Genomic DNA, 16,468 nt, shown 5'->3' on the forward strand with positions numbered 1-16,468 from the left:
TGTAGGCTGCAGCGGGACATTGGCAGGATGCAGAGGTGGGCTGAGAGGTGGCAGATGGAGTTCAACCTGGATAAATGCGAGGTGATGCATTTTGGAAGGTCGAATTTGAAAGCTGAGTACAGGATTAAGGATAGGATTCTTGGCAGTGTGGAGGATCAGAGGGATCTTGGGGTGCAGGTACATAGATCCCTTAAAATGGCCACCCAAGTGGACAGGGTTGTTAAGAAAGCACATGGTGTTTTGGTTTTCATTAATAGGGGTATTGAGTTTAAGAGTCGTGAGAACTTGTTGCAGCTCTATAAAACTTTGGTTAGACCGCACTTGGAATACTGCGTCCAGTTCTGGTCGCCATATTATAAGAAAGATGTGGATGCTTTTGAGAGAGTTCAGAGGAGGTTTACCAGGATGCTGCCTGGACTGGAGGGCTTATCTTATGAGAAGAGGTTGACTGAGCTCGGACACTTTTCATTGGAGAAAAGGAGGAGATGAGGGTACTTAATTGAGGTATACAAGATAATGAGAGGCATAGATAGAGTCGATAGCCAGAGACTATTTCCCAAGGCAGAAATGACTAACATGAGGGGTCATAGTTTTAAGCTGGTTGGAGGAAAGTATAGAGGGGATGTCAGAGGTGGGTTCTTTACACAGAGAGTTGTGAGAGCATGGAATGCGTTGCCAGCAGCAGTTGTGGAGGCTGGGTCACTGGGGACATTTAAGAGACTCCTGGACATGCGTATGGTCACAGAAATTTAAGGGTGCATACATGAGGATCAGTGGTCGGCACAACATCGTGGGCTGAAGGGCCTGTTCTGTGCTGTACTGTTCTATGTTCTATGTTTTACAATGTATTCGCCAAAAACGGATACCTGCGCAATTTAATCAACAGATGCCTAAGGGAAAGAGAACGGAATGGGGACATGCTGCAACCCAAAGGACTTGCCACACTACCATACATCAAGAGCATTTCCGAACTGACAGTCAGACTACTGCGATCATTCGCACTCATAACAGCACACAAACCAACAGCCACTCTCAGACAACAACTCACCAGAATGAAGGACCCAATACCCAGCATGAGCAAAACCAATGTAGTGTACAAAATCCCATGCAAGGACTGCACAAAACACTACATAGGACAAACAGGAAGACATCTAACTATCCGCATCCATGAACAACTAGCCACGAAACGACACCACTAAACCTGAAGCGGCAGATTCAAACCACTACAAATGCTGGAGGAAAGATCACAGAAGCGCTTCACAGGAGGCTCCCAAGCACTGAGGATGTCACCAAGACAGGGGACGAAACGTCTGCAACACAAATTCCCAGCTCGGCGAACAGAACCACAATAGATATTCTTCAAACTGTTATCCGATCACTCAACTAATTAATTCATGAATTCTTTCTTTCATCTCATATCTTCAAAAAAGTCAACATACTTCAGGAAAGAACTTTTATTCAGGGAAATTCACTTAAACTTACTAAATTGGACTTTCACATCTCCTCGTAGCATTAATAACTAAACCGTTTTTACAAATAGTGCAAAACATCACTCCCAGTAGAAAAACTAGATTAAGTTAATTTTTAAAAATGCATGGACAGCTTCAATCACAACAATAAAAGGTTTCCCAATCAGAAAAAAACGATGATAAATATAACTATAGCTTGTGCTAAAATTCTTACAAGCTCAGTTCTTGTGGAAGATTTCTCTATTCTGCATTGAACATAACAGGGTTCTGAGCAATATTGCATATAATGAGATCTGTGGCAGAATTGGATGAGAAGTCTGGCAAAACCCAATTCAATGCCTCCATCCATTTAATGCTTTTGACAAGATGACGTTAACACAGTTGGAAAAATACCTTTCAACCATCACCCTCTACTTCCTGCCACTCAGCCAATTGTGGATCCAATATGCTAAATTTCCTTGAATTCCTTTCACCTTTGCTATCGGTCTCTCATCCTGGACCTTATCAATAGCCTCACTGAAGTTCAAATAGACTACATCAAAAGCATTGCCCTAATCTAAACTTGCCTCTTCGAAAAGTTCAATCAGGCTGGTCAGAAATGATCTCCCATTAACAAAACTATGCTGACCACGTTCCTTGATTAATCCCCTCCCTTCAAGTACAGATTTATTCTGTCCCTCAGAATTCTTCCAATAATTTTCCCATCACCAAGTTAGAAAGGCCTGTAGTTTCCTAGCTTATCCCTTGCTCTCTTCTTAAGGAAAAGCCAGGGAATTGTAGACCAGTGAGCCTGACATTGGTTTTGGGCAAGTTGTTGGAAGGAATACTGAGGGAGAGAAATTACATATATTTGGAAATGCAAGGACTAATTAGGGGAAGTCAACACTTCTTTGTGCGTAGAAATTGTGTGTCACTAATTTGACTGAGTTTTGTGAAGATGTTACAAAGAGGATTGATGAGAGCAGAGTGGTAGACTTGATCGATATGGACCTCAGTAAGGCATTCGGCAAGGTTCCTCATTGTTGACCAGTTAGCAAGGTTAGATCACACGGAATAGAGGGCGAACTGGCTATTTGGATGCAGAACTGACTTGAAGGTAGAAAACAGAAGATGATGGTGGTGTAGGGTTAATTTTCAGACTGGAGGCGTGTGACCTGTGGTGTGCCACAAGGATTGGTGCTCGGTCCACTGCCTTTCATCAATTATATAAATAATTTGGATGTGGACAAAGAGATATGGTTAGGAAGTTTACAGATGACACCAAAATTGAAGATGTAGTGGACAGCAAAGAAGGTTACTTCAGGGTCTTGGTCAGATGGACCAATGGGCTGAGAAGTGGCAGATGGAGTTTAATTTATATAAATGTGAGGTGCTGCATTTTAGAAAGGCAAATCAGAGCAGGACTTACACAATTAATGGTAACGTCCTACGGAGTGTTGCTAAACAAAAAGACTTTGGAGTGCATGCTCATAGTTCCTTGAAAGTGGAATTGCAGATAGATAGAATTGTGAAGAAGATGCTTGGCATGGTTGCCTTTATTGGTCAGTACATTGAGTAGAAGAATTGAAGGGTCACTTTGCAGCTGTACAGGACATTGGTTAGGCCACTTTGGAATACTGCATGCAATTCTGGTCTCTCTGCTTTAGGAAGGATGTTGTGAAACTTGAAGGGTTCAGAAAAGAAGGACGTTTCCAGGGTTGGAGTGTTTGAGCTCCAGAGAGAGGCTGAATAGACTGCAGCTATTTTTCCTGGAGTGTTGGAAGCTGAAAGGTCACCTTATAGAGTTTATAAAATCATGAGGTGCATGGATAGGGTACATAGTCAAGGTCTTTTCCCCAGGGTGGGGGAGTCCAAAACTAGAGAGCATAGCTTGAAGGTGATAGTGGAAAGGTTTAAAAGGGATTTAAGGGGCAACTTTCACATGTAGAGGGTGGTGTATGCATGGAATGCGCTGCCACAGGAAGTGGTGAAGGCTGGTACACTTACAACATTTAAAAGGCATCTGGATGGGTATATGAATAGGAAAGGTTTAGAGAGATATGAGCCGTAAGTTAGGATATCTGCTCGGCATGGACAAGTTGAAGTGTAGGGTCTGTTTCTGTATTGAGTATCTCTATGACTGTATGACTCTATAATGCTACCACATTGGCTGTCATCCAGACATCTGATACCTTACTTGCAGCTAGAGAGAAATTGATAACGTTTGCAAATGCCCTGCTATTTCCTCACTTGCCTCACTCAATAGGCTGGGATACTATTCATCCAGCCTTGGATATCTATGGACGTTTAAGCTTGCCAGGCCACTCGAAACTTTCTTTGTGCTAGATTTTAAAATGATATCATAGACCTTCTCACTGATTTTTATATCCATGTCATTCCTTTCACTATTGAAAACTGACACAAAATATTCATTTAGACCCCTTCCTACATTCTCTGGATCCATACGCAAATGATCACTGATGTCCTTAGTGAGTCCTACTCTTTCCCTCATTATCCTTTACCCTTAATGTACCTGTAAACAACATAGGATTTTTGCCAGTATCTTTTCTTGTCCCCTTTCAGCACTCCTAATCTCCTCTTTAAGCTCCCTCTTGTACATTCGATAATCCTCTGGGGCATCTGTAGTTTTGTACCCTCAGTAACTTGCATAAGCCTCCATTTTTCTCTTACTTTAATGCTGTATGTCCCTTTATGTCCAGAGTTCACAGGATTTGATGGTGACACTCTTTTTCTTTATTGGAACACTTTGGCCCTGTACTCTCCATATTTCCTTCTTCAGTGAACTCCACTGTTCTGAGACAGACTTGCTTTAAAGTATCTGTGCCCAATCCACTCAGACCAAATCATACCTGATCTTATGAAAATCAGACTTCCCAATCTGAGAACTTTGATTTCAGGCTCATCCTTGTCCTTTTTCATAACATTCTTGAATCTAATGGAGTTGGCTGTCTGCAAAATGCACCCCAAAACACTTCAACCACTTGTCCAGCTTTGTTACCGAGAATTAAGTCCATGACCAACCCATCTCTTGCAGGCCTTTTTACAAACTGACTTAAATAGCTCTTCTGGATGCATTTTAACTCCATCCATACCTTTCACACAATTACTACCCCAGTTAATGGTGGGGAATTCAAAATCCCCAGGGTTTCACTATTCTATTACTTTTACACTTCCTGAAATTCGCCTTCATAGCTGTTCTTCTATTTCATAAAATCCCTAGAGTGTGGATGCAGGCTATTTGGTCCATTAAGCCCACACTGACCATCCAAAGAGCATCCTTCTCAGACCCACACCCCTATCCTTCCTCGTAGCCCTGCACTTCCCATGGTTAATCCACCTAACCTGCACATCTCTGGACACTATGTGCATTTTAGCATGGCCAATCCACCTAACCTGTACATCTTTGAACTATAGGAGGAAATTGGAGCACCCAGAGGAAATCCATGACAGACACAGGAAAAATGTGCAAACTCCACACAGACAACCGGCTGAGGATGGAATCGAACTTGGGCCCCTGGTGTAGTGAGATACAGTGCTAACCGCTGAGCCACTATGCTGCCTTTTGGACTGATAGGGGGACCTATGGTACATTCCCAGAAATCTGATTGTTCCTTTTTAGTTTTTAAGTTTTGATCCTTATGGCTTCATTTGAGGAGCCTTTTAAGATGTCAACTCTCCTTACTGCTGTAATATATTCCTTGATCAAAATTGTGACACTTCTTCCTCTTTTACCTCCTTTCATGTCTCGCCTGAAGATCCCGTATCCTGGAATATTGAGCTGCCAATCTTGCCTATCTCTCTGCTATGTCTCTGAGACTGCAATGACATTATACTCCCATGTTTTACTTTGTGCCCTCAGCTCATCTGCCTTGTCCATCACATTCCTAGCATTAAATAAATACCATCTAATCATGCCAAACTCCCTCTGCCTTCACTGTCTCACTTGCTGTCATTTCTAATTTTAGCCACTCATCTTCCCCTGCTGAACATTCTCTCTGGATCCCAAATTATCTAAAACCCTTCCCAGTAGCACTAGCAGACCATCCCACAAGGAAGCTCATTCTATTTGATTCAGGTACAACCTGTCTGCCTTGTATGGGTCCCACTGCCTCCATAAATAGCCCAATGTCCCAGAAATCTAAAGCCTTCCCACCTGCACCATCTCTCCAGCCTCACATTCACCTGGACTAATGTCCTATTCGTTGTGGTTCTGTTCGCCGAGCTGGAAGTTTTTGTTGCAAACGTTTCGTCCCCTGGCTAGGCGACATCATCAGTGCTTGGGAGCCTCCTGCGAAGCGCTTCTTTGATGTTTCCTCCGGTGTTTATAGTGGTCTGTCCCTGCCGCTTCCGGTTGTCAGTTTCAGCTGTCCGCTGTAGTGGTTGGTATATTGGGTCCAGGTCGATGTGTTTGTTGATGGAGTTTGTGGATGAATGCCATGCCTCTAGGAATTCCCTGGCTGTTCTCTGTCTGGCTTGCCCTATGATAGTAGTGTTGTCCCACTGACAACCGGAAGCGGCAGGGACAGACCACTATAAACACCGGAGGAAACATCAAAGAAGCGCTTCACAGGAGGCTCCCAAGCACTGATGATGTCGCCTAGCCAGGGGACGAAACGTTTGCAACAAAAACTTCCAGCTCGGCGAACAGAACCACAACAACGAGCACCCGAGCTACAAATCTTCACACAAACTTTAATGTCCTATTCCTTTACTAACCCACATGTGACACCAGATTTATTTGGAGATTACTACCTTTTGGGTCCTGTTCTGTAATCTACTTCCTTGCTCCCAAAATTCTGCATTGAGATTTAATTTCTTTTCCTACCTACGTCGTAGATACAAATATGTATCATGATTTCTGTCTGTTGGCCCTTCTCCTTCCTGCAGCCATTCAGTGATATCTCTAGGAGATCTGGAAGACCATGAAATTAATCTGACTACAGTCCTGGGAGTGACCAGCAGTCAGATCTGTAGGCAGCAGCAGTCAGGGGAATCACGTCTAGTCAGTCAGGGAACAACAAACAAGCGCTCAAGCTCTGGTCAGTCATATTTGGGGGGTGCATGTCAAAGCTGGTTAGGAGTGAATATAATTCTGGGGGGGATGTTATGTGTTGACCTTTGATAAGGGTTAAGGAGGACCTATGTGAACAACTAGGGATTCATTGCCAAAAGGATTGAGGAACTAAGGCTGAGGAAATGGAAATCACAGGCACCTGCACAGTTGGGGACAAGGACAGTGATGGAGGGATAATCATGTGTATGGGAGGAAATGTAGAAGAGTATCAGTGAACGTAGTAGGCTATGGGAGGGTGAGTTTGTGGTAGTGATCACCATCATGGCGTCCATAGCAGGAGGAACGGGGTTGGCAACATTCAGATGTAACACTGGGCTCAGGAAAGACAGTTATAGATGAAGTCTAATGTTGTGGATTACTGTGTGAGGAAATGGGTGTAAATGCTCTTTTGGGATAAAGCAAGATAAAGGGGAACATGGAGTCTTTGGGGTGGATGGACAACTCGGTGACCAGACAGATTTCACTGTTGTTGGTGTTAATCACAAGCTGCTTTCCTTGTCATCACCTGGCATTCATTGGACACTAACGGCAACTAAACAATAATTTGGACAACAACCAGGGTGGGTAGAGTCAGTGTCAGTTCAAAGGATGCAACTGTAGGAGCCATGTCTGCTGGATGCCTAGAAATTACAGAATCAAACAGATAAAGCAGCCACTTGCAAAGCCCAGCAACATTTAATATTTAACCATTTAAGCACCCATTTGCTACAATTTGCCTCATGCTAATTTGTGCCTGTAAACTGAACAGGATATCTCAGTGATGCTGAAGTTAGCAGCAGTGGCATTACAAAGACCTGCACTGGGCAAAGGTGAACTGCACAATTTACATGGGTGCTGGGAAAGCACAAATCATTGCTACTTCATGTAAGTGTAATCATAATTTGCACTGAATACAATGAGAAGTTAAAGCTGATAAAGGTCTTGGATGAGAAAGGGTTGAAGTGCAGCAGCTGCTCCCTTTTTAGTGTAGTGTGTTGATCACTCAGCTGGCACTGCATCTTCATTATGTGGTGCACAGGCTGAAGCTGAATTAATAATGGACACATGGTTTACTCTTTTGTTCCTTCTCTTCCCAAAGTTGGTCATTTCCTCTCAGGGTCGAACAGGTGGGATGTTGGTCATTGTAGCTGCCTTCCTAAAATGTTGAAGGTGGATGCGGGAGGACTATGGCAGATGGCAAACAGCTGACCCCCATGGAGGATGCAGAGTACTCAGCTCAGGAGAGGTCACTGCTGCAGCAAACTTAGGATGCATTGAAGCCATGGGAGGATCTGAAGTTTTCAACCCTGGCTCCATTTCATTGGGGTGAGTGAGTAGGATAAAGTGAGGGTTAGAGAGTCAGATTTAAAGAGTGTGGCACTGGAAAAGCACAGCAGGTCAGGTAGCATCCGAGGAGCAAGAGAGTTGACATTTCGGGCATAAGCCCTTCATCAGGAATGTGGAGGGGGAAGGGAGCGAGGCTGGGTGGAAGATAGATGGGAGAGCGATAGGTGGATGCAGGTCAGTGGGAAGTGTGGAGCGGATAGGTGGGAAGGAAGATGGACAGGTAGGACAGGTTGGTCAGATCAAAAGGGTGGTGCCGAGTTGGAGGGTTGGATCTGGGATGAGGTGGGGGGAGGAGAGATTTGGAAACTGGTTAAGTCGATGTTGATGGCTTGTGGTTGGAGGGTTGGATCTGTGATGAGGTCTCTACATCAGGGAGACAGGACACCAACTCGCAGAGCATTTCAGAGAACATCTCTGGGACACACATACCAACGAACCTCATTGTCCTGTAGCCAACCACTTCAAATCCCCCTCCTATTCCCCCAAGGACATGCAAGTCCTGGCCTCCTCCAACACCAAATCAAACCCACCCACCAACTGGAGGAAGAATGCTTCATGATTCAGATCCTGTGGTCATAGAGTCACAGTGTTGATAACATGCCCAATACGATTGCCAATGAGAATTTGTATGAAATTTCTTTCAGTCAGCAGGCGACTGACTCCACATGCGGCAATGATGGATAAGAGAAGCCATCCAAGCAGGAGACTGACAAGCAAAGGAACAGATGGGCAAAAAGATAACAAACCCACTCATATGATTTAGCTGCTGCATTCAGATACATTTCTAAAGGTTTCAAGTCTTTCAGTGAGTGAGTGGGTGAACATATGGGTGGGTGGTTGCTTGGTGAGTGAGTGGATTGGTAAGTGAATGATTAAGTGAGTGACTGAGTGATTGGATGGGTGAGTGAGTAAGTGATTAAGCAGGTGGGTGAGGGAATGAATGAGTAAGGGAATGGGTGGGTGAATGAATGAGTGATGGAGTGGGCGAATGAGTGAATGGGTGAATAAATGAGTGGGTGAATGAATGAGTGGATGGATAAATGAGTGAGTGAGTTAGTGGGTGAATAAGTGAGTGAGTTCGTAAGTCAAATAAGGAATAAGCAGGTAAGGGAAAGGTCGGACGTTCAGCTGAGGAGTAATTGGGTTGAGTCTGGGGGTACTGGTGTTGCTGGGGAAAGTAATTGCGTATGTTCAGATCAAGCGTGATTAGTGGTGCTCAGTTCAGTTATGCTGGCTAATCCCAGAGTTAGATCACTATTAAGCAGAATAACATTTGCTGGTAAGCACCATGTAGCAGGCCCAATTTGAACTGAGCTCTACATTGGAGACCTTCCCAGTGGGTCCTGAACAGTGGAAATCCAACCCTATCCCTCATTCTATATTTAAGATTCCCGGGTTGTGTCTGCATGTGTGCCTATTTGTCTCAGGACTCCACAAGGTTCTAATGTGCATCACACAGCATGAATCCAGATCTTGCATGCGGAACATTTAGACGTGTTTTGATTTCAGGATGACCTGACCTGTATTTTGCAATGTCATGTTATCAATTTCAAATATGATTATATTTCAGCCACTGCTTCAACATTTCCTGTGAGCCCTAATTTTCACAAATATTTTCAACGATACAATCAGCACCAAGCTATGGACATAAAAAATAAAAAGTAATTTCTATTAGAATCATCTCTCACCATAAAGCTACTAACTTTGCAAAATGCAGCTGATACCAACAGGATTGCTAAATACTAACCTGGCACATGGTTCATGGATGGAAGGTTTGGTGATCGTACAGGTGGCGAGTCATCATCTGAGCTAGCAACGGTCTTGATTGCATCATGGTACAGTGGAGTGGAGCTCGGCATGGCAAACTTCGACATTCGAGACATCATGATGGATAAGGGATTCTGGGAAAGGCTTGGCTCAGGGGGCATGGAATAGGGACTGTGGGAGGGAAGACTACCAGAAAGGTTCACAGAACCAGATTGGCCCGATACTGGAACACCTGGAGGAGTTGGATAAGAAGCAAATGAGAATTCAGGTGTGATTAAAACTGAAAGTTAGAAAACACTTCTGTTAAATGGTCAAGGTCAGTATGGTCAATGTTGCATCTTCACATCACAAAAACTGTAATGGTATTGGATCATTTGTGGACATTGAGGCGATCAGGAAATTCAGCTTTTCTATTTCATGAGATACATACTAGCAAAATTGTTACGCGAAGTCAATATACCTTGAGATGGTATATAAACAAACTAACTGCCTCAGATGCAAATACATCAAACACAACACCTTCGAATTCCATTTTAGACGTAACTGGGAAAATGTCTACAAAATACAGCTGGAACTGTATTTCTCAAGGAGAAGCCATGGTTCAAATTCGTGTTTCATATAATTGACTTCTTTGAAATTTTTTGTTCACGGGACATGGGCATCATTACATTTATTGCCCATCCCTAACTGTCCCAGAGTCAGATTCAATCACATTGCTGAGAGTCTGGAGTAACATATAGACCAGACAAGCTAAGGACAACAGATATCCATCCCTAAAGAGCATTAGAGAACCAGAAGCGTTTTTACAACAATAAATAATGGCTTTATGGTCAATATTAGACCAGCTTTTTAATTGCAAATTTTTTACTGAATTCAATTTTCACCATCTGCCATGGTGAATAGCCATTTCAATACACTATTAGTCTAGGGTCCTGGATTACCTGTCCAATAACATAATCTCTACACCCACTGCCTCCCTACTTTCGTACGAATTAATGGGACTACAGCATAAATGGACACGATTAATTAGTCAGAGAGTTGCAATGCCAAGAAGGAGGATATTCTGTCCATCAAGTATATACTAGTTCTCTGTATAGCATCCAATCTGTTCCATTCATTCTGCCCTATTCTGCCCTATTCATTCAGATCTGCTTAATATTTCCGTCAAATGTTTATTCAATTTTATTTTGAAACTATACATCTCCTCTCCACAAAGACAGTGAGTTCCATACCATTAATGCTCATTGCATTCAAAATAAACTTCTTTACAAAGATCCCATCTCTTGCTAAAACCTGAAAGATGTGGCCTGAGTTCCCATACTATCAACAGATGGACATAGTTTTCCTTTGTCCTCCATATCAAAACATGTCACCATCTTGGCTACCACTATCAAATCTCCCCTCTGTTTATTTTGCTTCAAGGAGAACAACCCCAGATTCTCCAACCTAATCTTGTAGCCAAACCATCATTCCTGAAACCTAGAGTATTCTAATTCTCGTTGCTCTGCTTCTCTCCTGTGGGAGTTATTGGGAATTCAACTGTAAGTGGAATTATAAGTGCTTCTGTGGCTGCAAATGAGACTCCAGGACGGTACATTGCTTCCTTGGTGCTAGGATCAAGGATGTTTCAGAGCAACTACAGAATATTCTAGAGGGGAAGATGAAAACCCAATAGTCAGGGTACACATTGGTACCAATGACATACATAATAAAAGCGGGAATGAGGTCCTAAAAGCTAAATATATGGATCTAGAAAGTAAATTGAAAAGTAGGACCTCAAAGCCAGAATGACAGTAGGCTGGGAACCTCAAGAGAAAGTGAGGACTGCAGATGCTGGAGATGAGAGTTGAGAGTATGGTTCAGGAAAAGCATAGCAGGTCAGGCAGCATCCAAGGTACAGGAGAATGATATTTCGAGCAAAAGCCCTTCATCAGGAATGAGGCTAAGATGAGTGACAAGAGAAAGAGAAAGAGAAACAAAGACAGTAATAAAAGAAAGAACAATAAAATGCAAAAAAGGTAGACAGGGTAATCAAGAACAAGAAGCAAATAGGACAGAATATAAGGAATAGATATGATGATTAAAAATGGCAAAAAAGAACAAGCTTAAAAGCTTTGTATCTAAATGTATGAAGCATTCCGAATAAGGGAGATGGTGTAAATCGAGGTAAATTGATATGCTCTCATAAGCATTATGGAGGAATAGTTACAAGGCAATTAAAACTTGGAACTTAACATTCAGGGTATTTGATCTTTTGGAAAGACAAGAGGGAAGGAAAAGTGATAGGGTAGCACTGTGAATAATAAATAAAATGAGGACAATTGAGAGAGATGATCTAGGCTCAGATGATGCACAGTCTATTTAGGAGGAAAGAAATAACAATAAGACAAAGATGACATTAGTAGGAGGAGTGTTTTGGCTATCAAATACCTGTAACAGCCACACTGTAGGAAAGGGCATAAATCACAAGTAATAGGAGCATTTAAAAAGAACAGAGAAATAATTATGGTGATTTTATTCTTTATGTTGATTGGGTTAATCAAATTGGAGTGTGTAGTAACAATAACAAATTTAGAGAGTGCATTAGAGACAGTTTCCTAGAGCAATGTACAATGGAGCTGATCAGGGAACAGGCTATCCTGGGTTAAGTAATGGGTAATGAGGCATGTTTAATAAATTACTTTCAAGTAAAAGATAGGAAGTAATTTTCATAACATAATAGAATTCAATATTCAATTTAGGTGTGAGAAACATTGGTCAGAAAAAACTGTGTTTAACTTAAATAAAGGGAACTACAATGAAATGACAATAGAGTTAGTTAAAGTGAACTGGATGGATAAATTAGCAGGAATAATAACAAGCAGGGTCAGACATTTAAGGAGGTAATTCCTGATTCTAAGAAAAATATGTCCCAGCAAGGAGGAAGGAACCTAAGAGAGGGATAAACTAGACATGGTTAATCAAGAAAGTTAAGAAGAGCACGAAGTTGAAAGGAAAAGCATGAAAGGGAAGCCATAGTCAGTGATAGCCCCAAAGACTATTATAAATTCAGATGCCAGAAAAACAGAAGTATAAAGAGAAAGAACATTCACTGTGAAGACAAACTATCCTGGAACTTAAAGCTGACAATGAGAGCTTCTTTAAAGATGTAAAAAGGGACAGAGAAGCAAAGTGAGCATAGACCTCTTACAAAATGGATTTGGGGAGATAGTTATGGGGAACAAAGAACTGGCAGAGGAGTTAAAGAGATATTTTGCATTAGACCTTATTTTTATTTTATGAGCCTCTATAAGGTCACCCCGCAGCCTCTGATGCTCCATAGAAAAAAGCCCCAATCTATTCAGCCTTTCCATATAACTCAAATCCTTCAGTCCTGGCAACACCCTTGTAAATCTTTTCTGCATCCTCTCAGGTTTAACAACATCCATCTTATAGAAGAGTGGCCAGAATTGTATGTAATATTCTAAGAGTCGCATCACCAATATTCTGAAGACATTTGTTCAGACCTTTGAGGACTGGAGTTGGGACATCATGTTGAGGTAGTACAATGTATTGGTGAGGCCTCTTCTGGAGTACTTGTATACTGTGCTGATTGCCCTGTTATCAGAAGAATATTATTAAACTGGAGAGGATTCAGAAATGATTAACTAGAATATGGTTGGGGATAGAGAGTTTAAGTTATAAAAATAGGCTGGGACTTTTTCGACTGGAGTGTAGGAGGTTGGGGGCTGATCTTATAGAGGTTTATAAAATCATTAGCGGCATAGGTAAGGGAATAGCAACGATTCTTTTTTCCTAAGGTGGAGGAGATCAAAACTAGGGGGCATATTTTTAACATGAGAGAAGAAAGATTGGCAAAGAACATGAGGGGGAACATTTTTACACAGAATGTGGTTAGTGCGTGGAATGAACTGCCATATGAAGTGATGGATGCAGGTACAGTTATAACTTTTAAAAGCTTTTGGATAGGTACATGAATAGGAAAGGTTTGGAAGCATATTGGCCAAACGCAGGCAGGTGGAACTAGTTTAGTTTGGCAACACGTTCAACATGGACTAGCTCGACCACAGGATCTATTTTCATGCTGCATGATGTTTTGACTCTATGATTGTATAACATGGCATCACAACTCCTGTACTCACTGTTGTGACTAGTGTGCCAAATACCATCTTCACCAACCTGTCTCCACCCCTAGGTATCTCTATTTGGTAGCGTAAATTAATGACTTGGAAGAAGAAAACAAAAATACTGTAGCCAAATTTACAGACAACACAAAAATAGGTGGAAAGTCAAGTTGCAAAAGACCAGAAGACATAGCCACAGAATTAGGCCATACAGCCCATTGAGTGTGCTCCACCATTTGATTATAACTGAAATGTTTCTCAACCCTATTTTCCTGCCTTCTCTCCATAACCCTTGATATTCTGACAAACAAGTACCTAAGCATCACGGACCTAAATATACTCAATGACTTGGCCTCCACAACCATCTGTGGCAGTGAGTTCCACAGATTAACCATCCTGTGGATGAAGAAATTCCTCTTCATCTCAGTTCTAAATGATCATCCCTTCAATCTGAGGCTGTGCCCTTGGATTCTAGTCTCTCCAAGTAGTGAAAAGATCTTCTCCATGTCCACTAGGTCCAGGCCCCTCAGTATTCTGTGAGTTTCAATCAGAACCCCGCTCATCCTTATAAATTCCATCAAGTGCAGACTCAGAGTCCTCAACCGCTCCTCATATGATAAGTTCTTCATCCCTGGGGTCATTTTTGTAAATCTTCTCTGGACCCCTCCAATGCTAACACATCCTTCCTTAGATATGGAGATTCTAAAGCTACTCACAATATTCCAAATGTGGTCTGGCTAAAGTCTTATACATTATGTGCAGTATACCCCTGCCCTTATATTCTAGTCCTCTTGAAATGAATGGTTACATTGGATTTGCCTTCCTGTCAACTGCACCGAAATGGGATTCACCTGAAGAGAATCCGGAATTAGGTCTCCCAAGTCCCTTCGTGCTTTAGATTTCTGAAGCCTTTTCCCAATCAGAAAACAGTCTATATCTCTATGTTTCCTACCAAAGTGCATAACCTCACATTTTCTCACACCATCCGCCATTTAGAGTCATAGAGATGTACAGCACAGAAAAAGACCTTTCAGTCCAACACGTCCACCCCAACCAGGTATCCTAAATTAATCTTGTTCTATTTGTCAACATTCGGCCCAAATCCCTCTAAACCCTTCCTTTTCATACAACCATTCAGATGCCTTTTAAATGTTGTAATTGCACCAACCTCAACCACTTCTTCTGGTAGCTCATTCCATACACACACCACCCTCTACATGAAAAGTTGCCCTTAGGTCCTTTTTAAATCTTTCTCCTCTCACCTTAACCCTATGTCCTCTAGTTTTGGATTCCTCTACCCTGGGGAAAAGACCCTGGCTTTTCCCCTACCAATGCCCCTCGTGATTTTATAAATCACAGTCTCCGACATTTCAGGGAAAATATCCACAGCCTATTCAACCTCTCTCTGTAGCTCAAACCTTCCAATCCTGACAAAATTCTTGGCAATCTTTTCGGAACCCTATCAAGTTTCATAACATTCTGCCTGTAGCAAGGAGACCAGAATTGCCCACAATATTCTAAAAGTGGCCTAATCAATTTCCTGTACAGCAGCAACATGACCTCCCAACTCTTATTCTTAATGTATTGACTAATAAGGGCAAGCATACAAAACACCTTCTACCTTGCGACTCCACTTTCAAGGAACAATGAAATTTCACTCAAAGGTCCCTTTGTTGAGCAACACTCCCCAGGACCTTACCATTAGGTGTATAATACTGCCTTGATTTGCCTTTCCAAAATGCAGCACCTCACATTTATCTAAATTGAAATCTATCTGCCACTCCTCGGTCCATTGGCTCTTCTTTGCCCACTCTCCTAGCCTGTCTACTTCTTTCTGCAACTTCCCCATTTCCTCAACACTATCTGTCCCTCCACCTATTTTTCTGTCATCTGCAAACTTTGCAACAATGCTCTGAGTTCCTTCAGCCAGATTGTTAATATATAATGTGAAAGGTTGTGGTCCCAACACAAAGTGATACAGAACTCCACTAGTTACCAGCTACCATCTTGAAAAAGACCCCTTTCACTCTACTTTCAGCTTTCTAGCTGTCAGCCAATCCTCTATCCATGCCTATACCTTACCCCAACACTGTGGGCTCTTATTTAGCAGGCTCCTGTGCAACACCTTTTAAAGGCCTTCTGGAAATCCAAATAGATCACATCCAATGGCTCTCCTGTGTCTAACTTGCTCATTACCTCCTGAAAGAATTCTAACAGATTTATCAGACGTGACATCACATTGACGAAGCTGTGCTGACTTAGCCCTATTTTACCATATACATCCAAGTACCACGCAATCCGATCCTTAATAATGGACTCTAAAATCTTACCAATGACAGACGTCAGGCTAACGGGTCGATAGTTTCCTGTCTTCTGCCTCTCTCTCTTCGTAAACAGGAGTGTTACATTAGCCATTTTCCAGTCCTCTGCAACCCTCCCTGACTCTAGTGATTCCTGAAAGATCACCACCAATGCTTTCACAATCTCTTCAGCTATCTCCTTCAGTACTTTGGGCTGGTAGTCCATCTGGTCTGGATGATTTATCCACCTTCAGGTCTTCAGCTTCTCCAGCATCTTCTCTTTAGTGATGGCCATTACACTCACCATTCCCCCCAACTCTCTTGAAGTTCAGGTATGCTGCTGGTGCCTTTCACTGTGAAAATTGAGGCAAAGTACCTATTCAGTTCATCCACCATTTCTTTGTTCCC

The 16,468-nt window shown here is 42.3% G+C and overlaps 1 protein-coding gene across 3 annotated transcripts in view; it reads right to left on the bottom strand.

The window, feature by feature from the left end:
* bcl9 (BCL9 transcription coactivator) overlaps nucleotides 1-16,468 on the bottom strand; it is a 175,372-nt gene that overhangs the window by 7,185 nt on the left and 151,719 nt on the right. For all 3 annotated transcript variants that reach the window (XM_043691452.1, XM_043691453.1, XM_043691454.1), the window contains one exon: nucleotides 9,617-9,868. In XM_043691452.1, coding sequence (XP_043547387.1) covers nucleotides 9,617-9,868 — 252 coding nt within the window. The remainder of the gene's footprint in view (nucleotides 1-9,616; nucleotides 9,869-16,468) is intronic.

The sequence above is a fragment of the Chiloscyllium plagiosum genome, chromosome 6 (genome assembly GCF_004010195.1).
Source record: "Chiloscyllium plagiosum isolate BGI_BamShark_2017 chromosome 6, ASM401019v2, whole genome shotgun sequence".
NCBI classification, from domain to species: Eukaryota; Metazoa; Chordata; class Chondrichthyes; order Orectolobiformes; family Hemiscylliidae; genus Chiloscyllium; species Chiloscyllium plagiosum.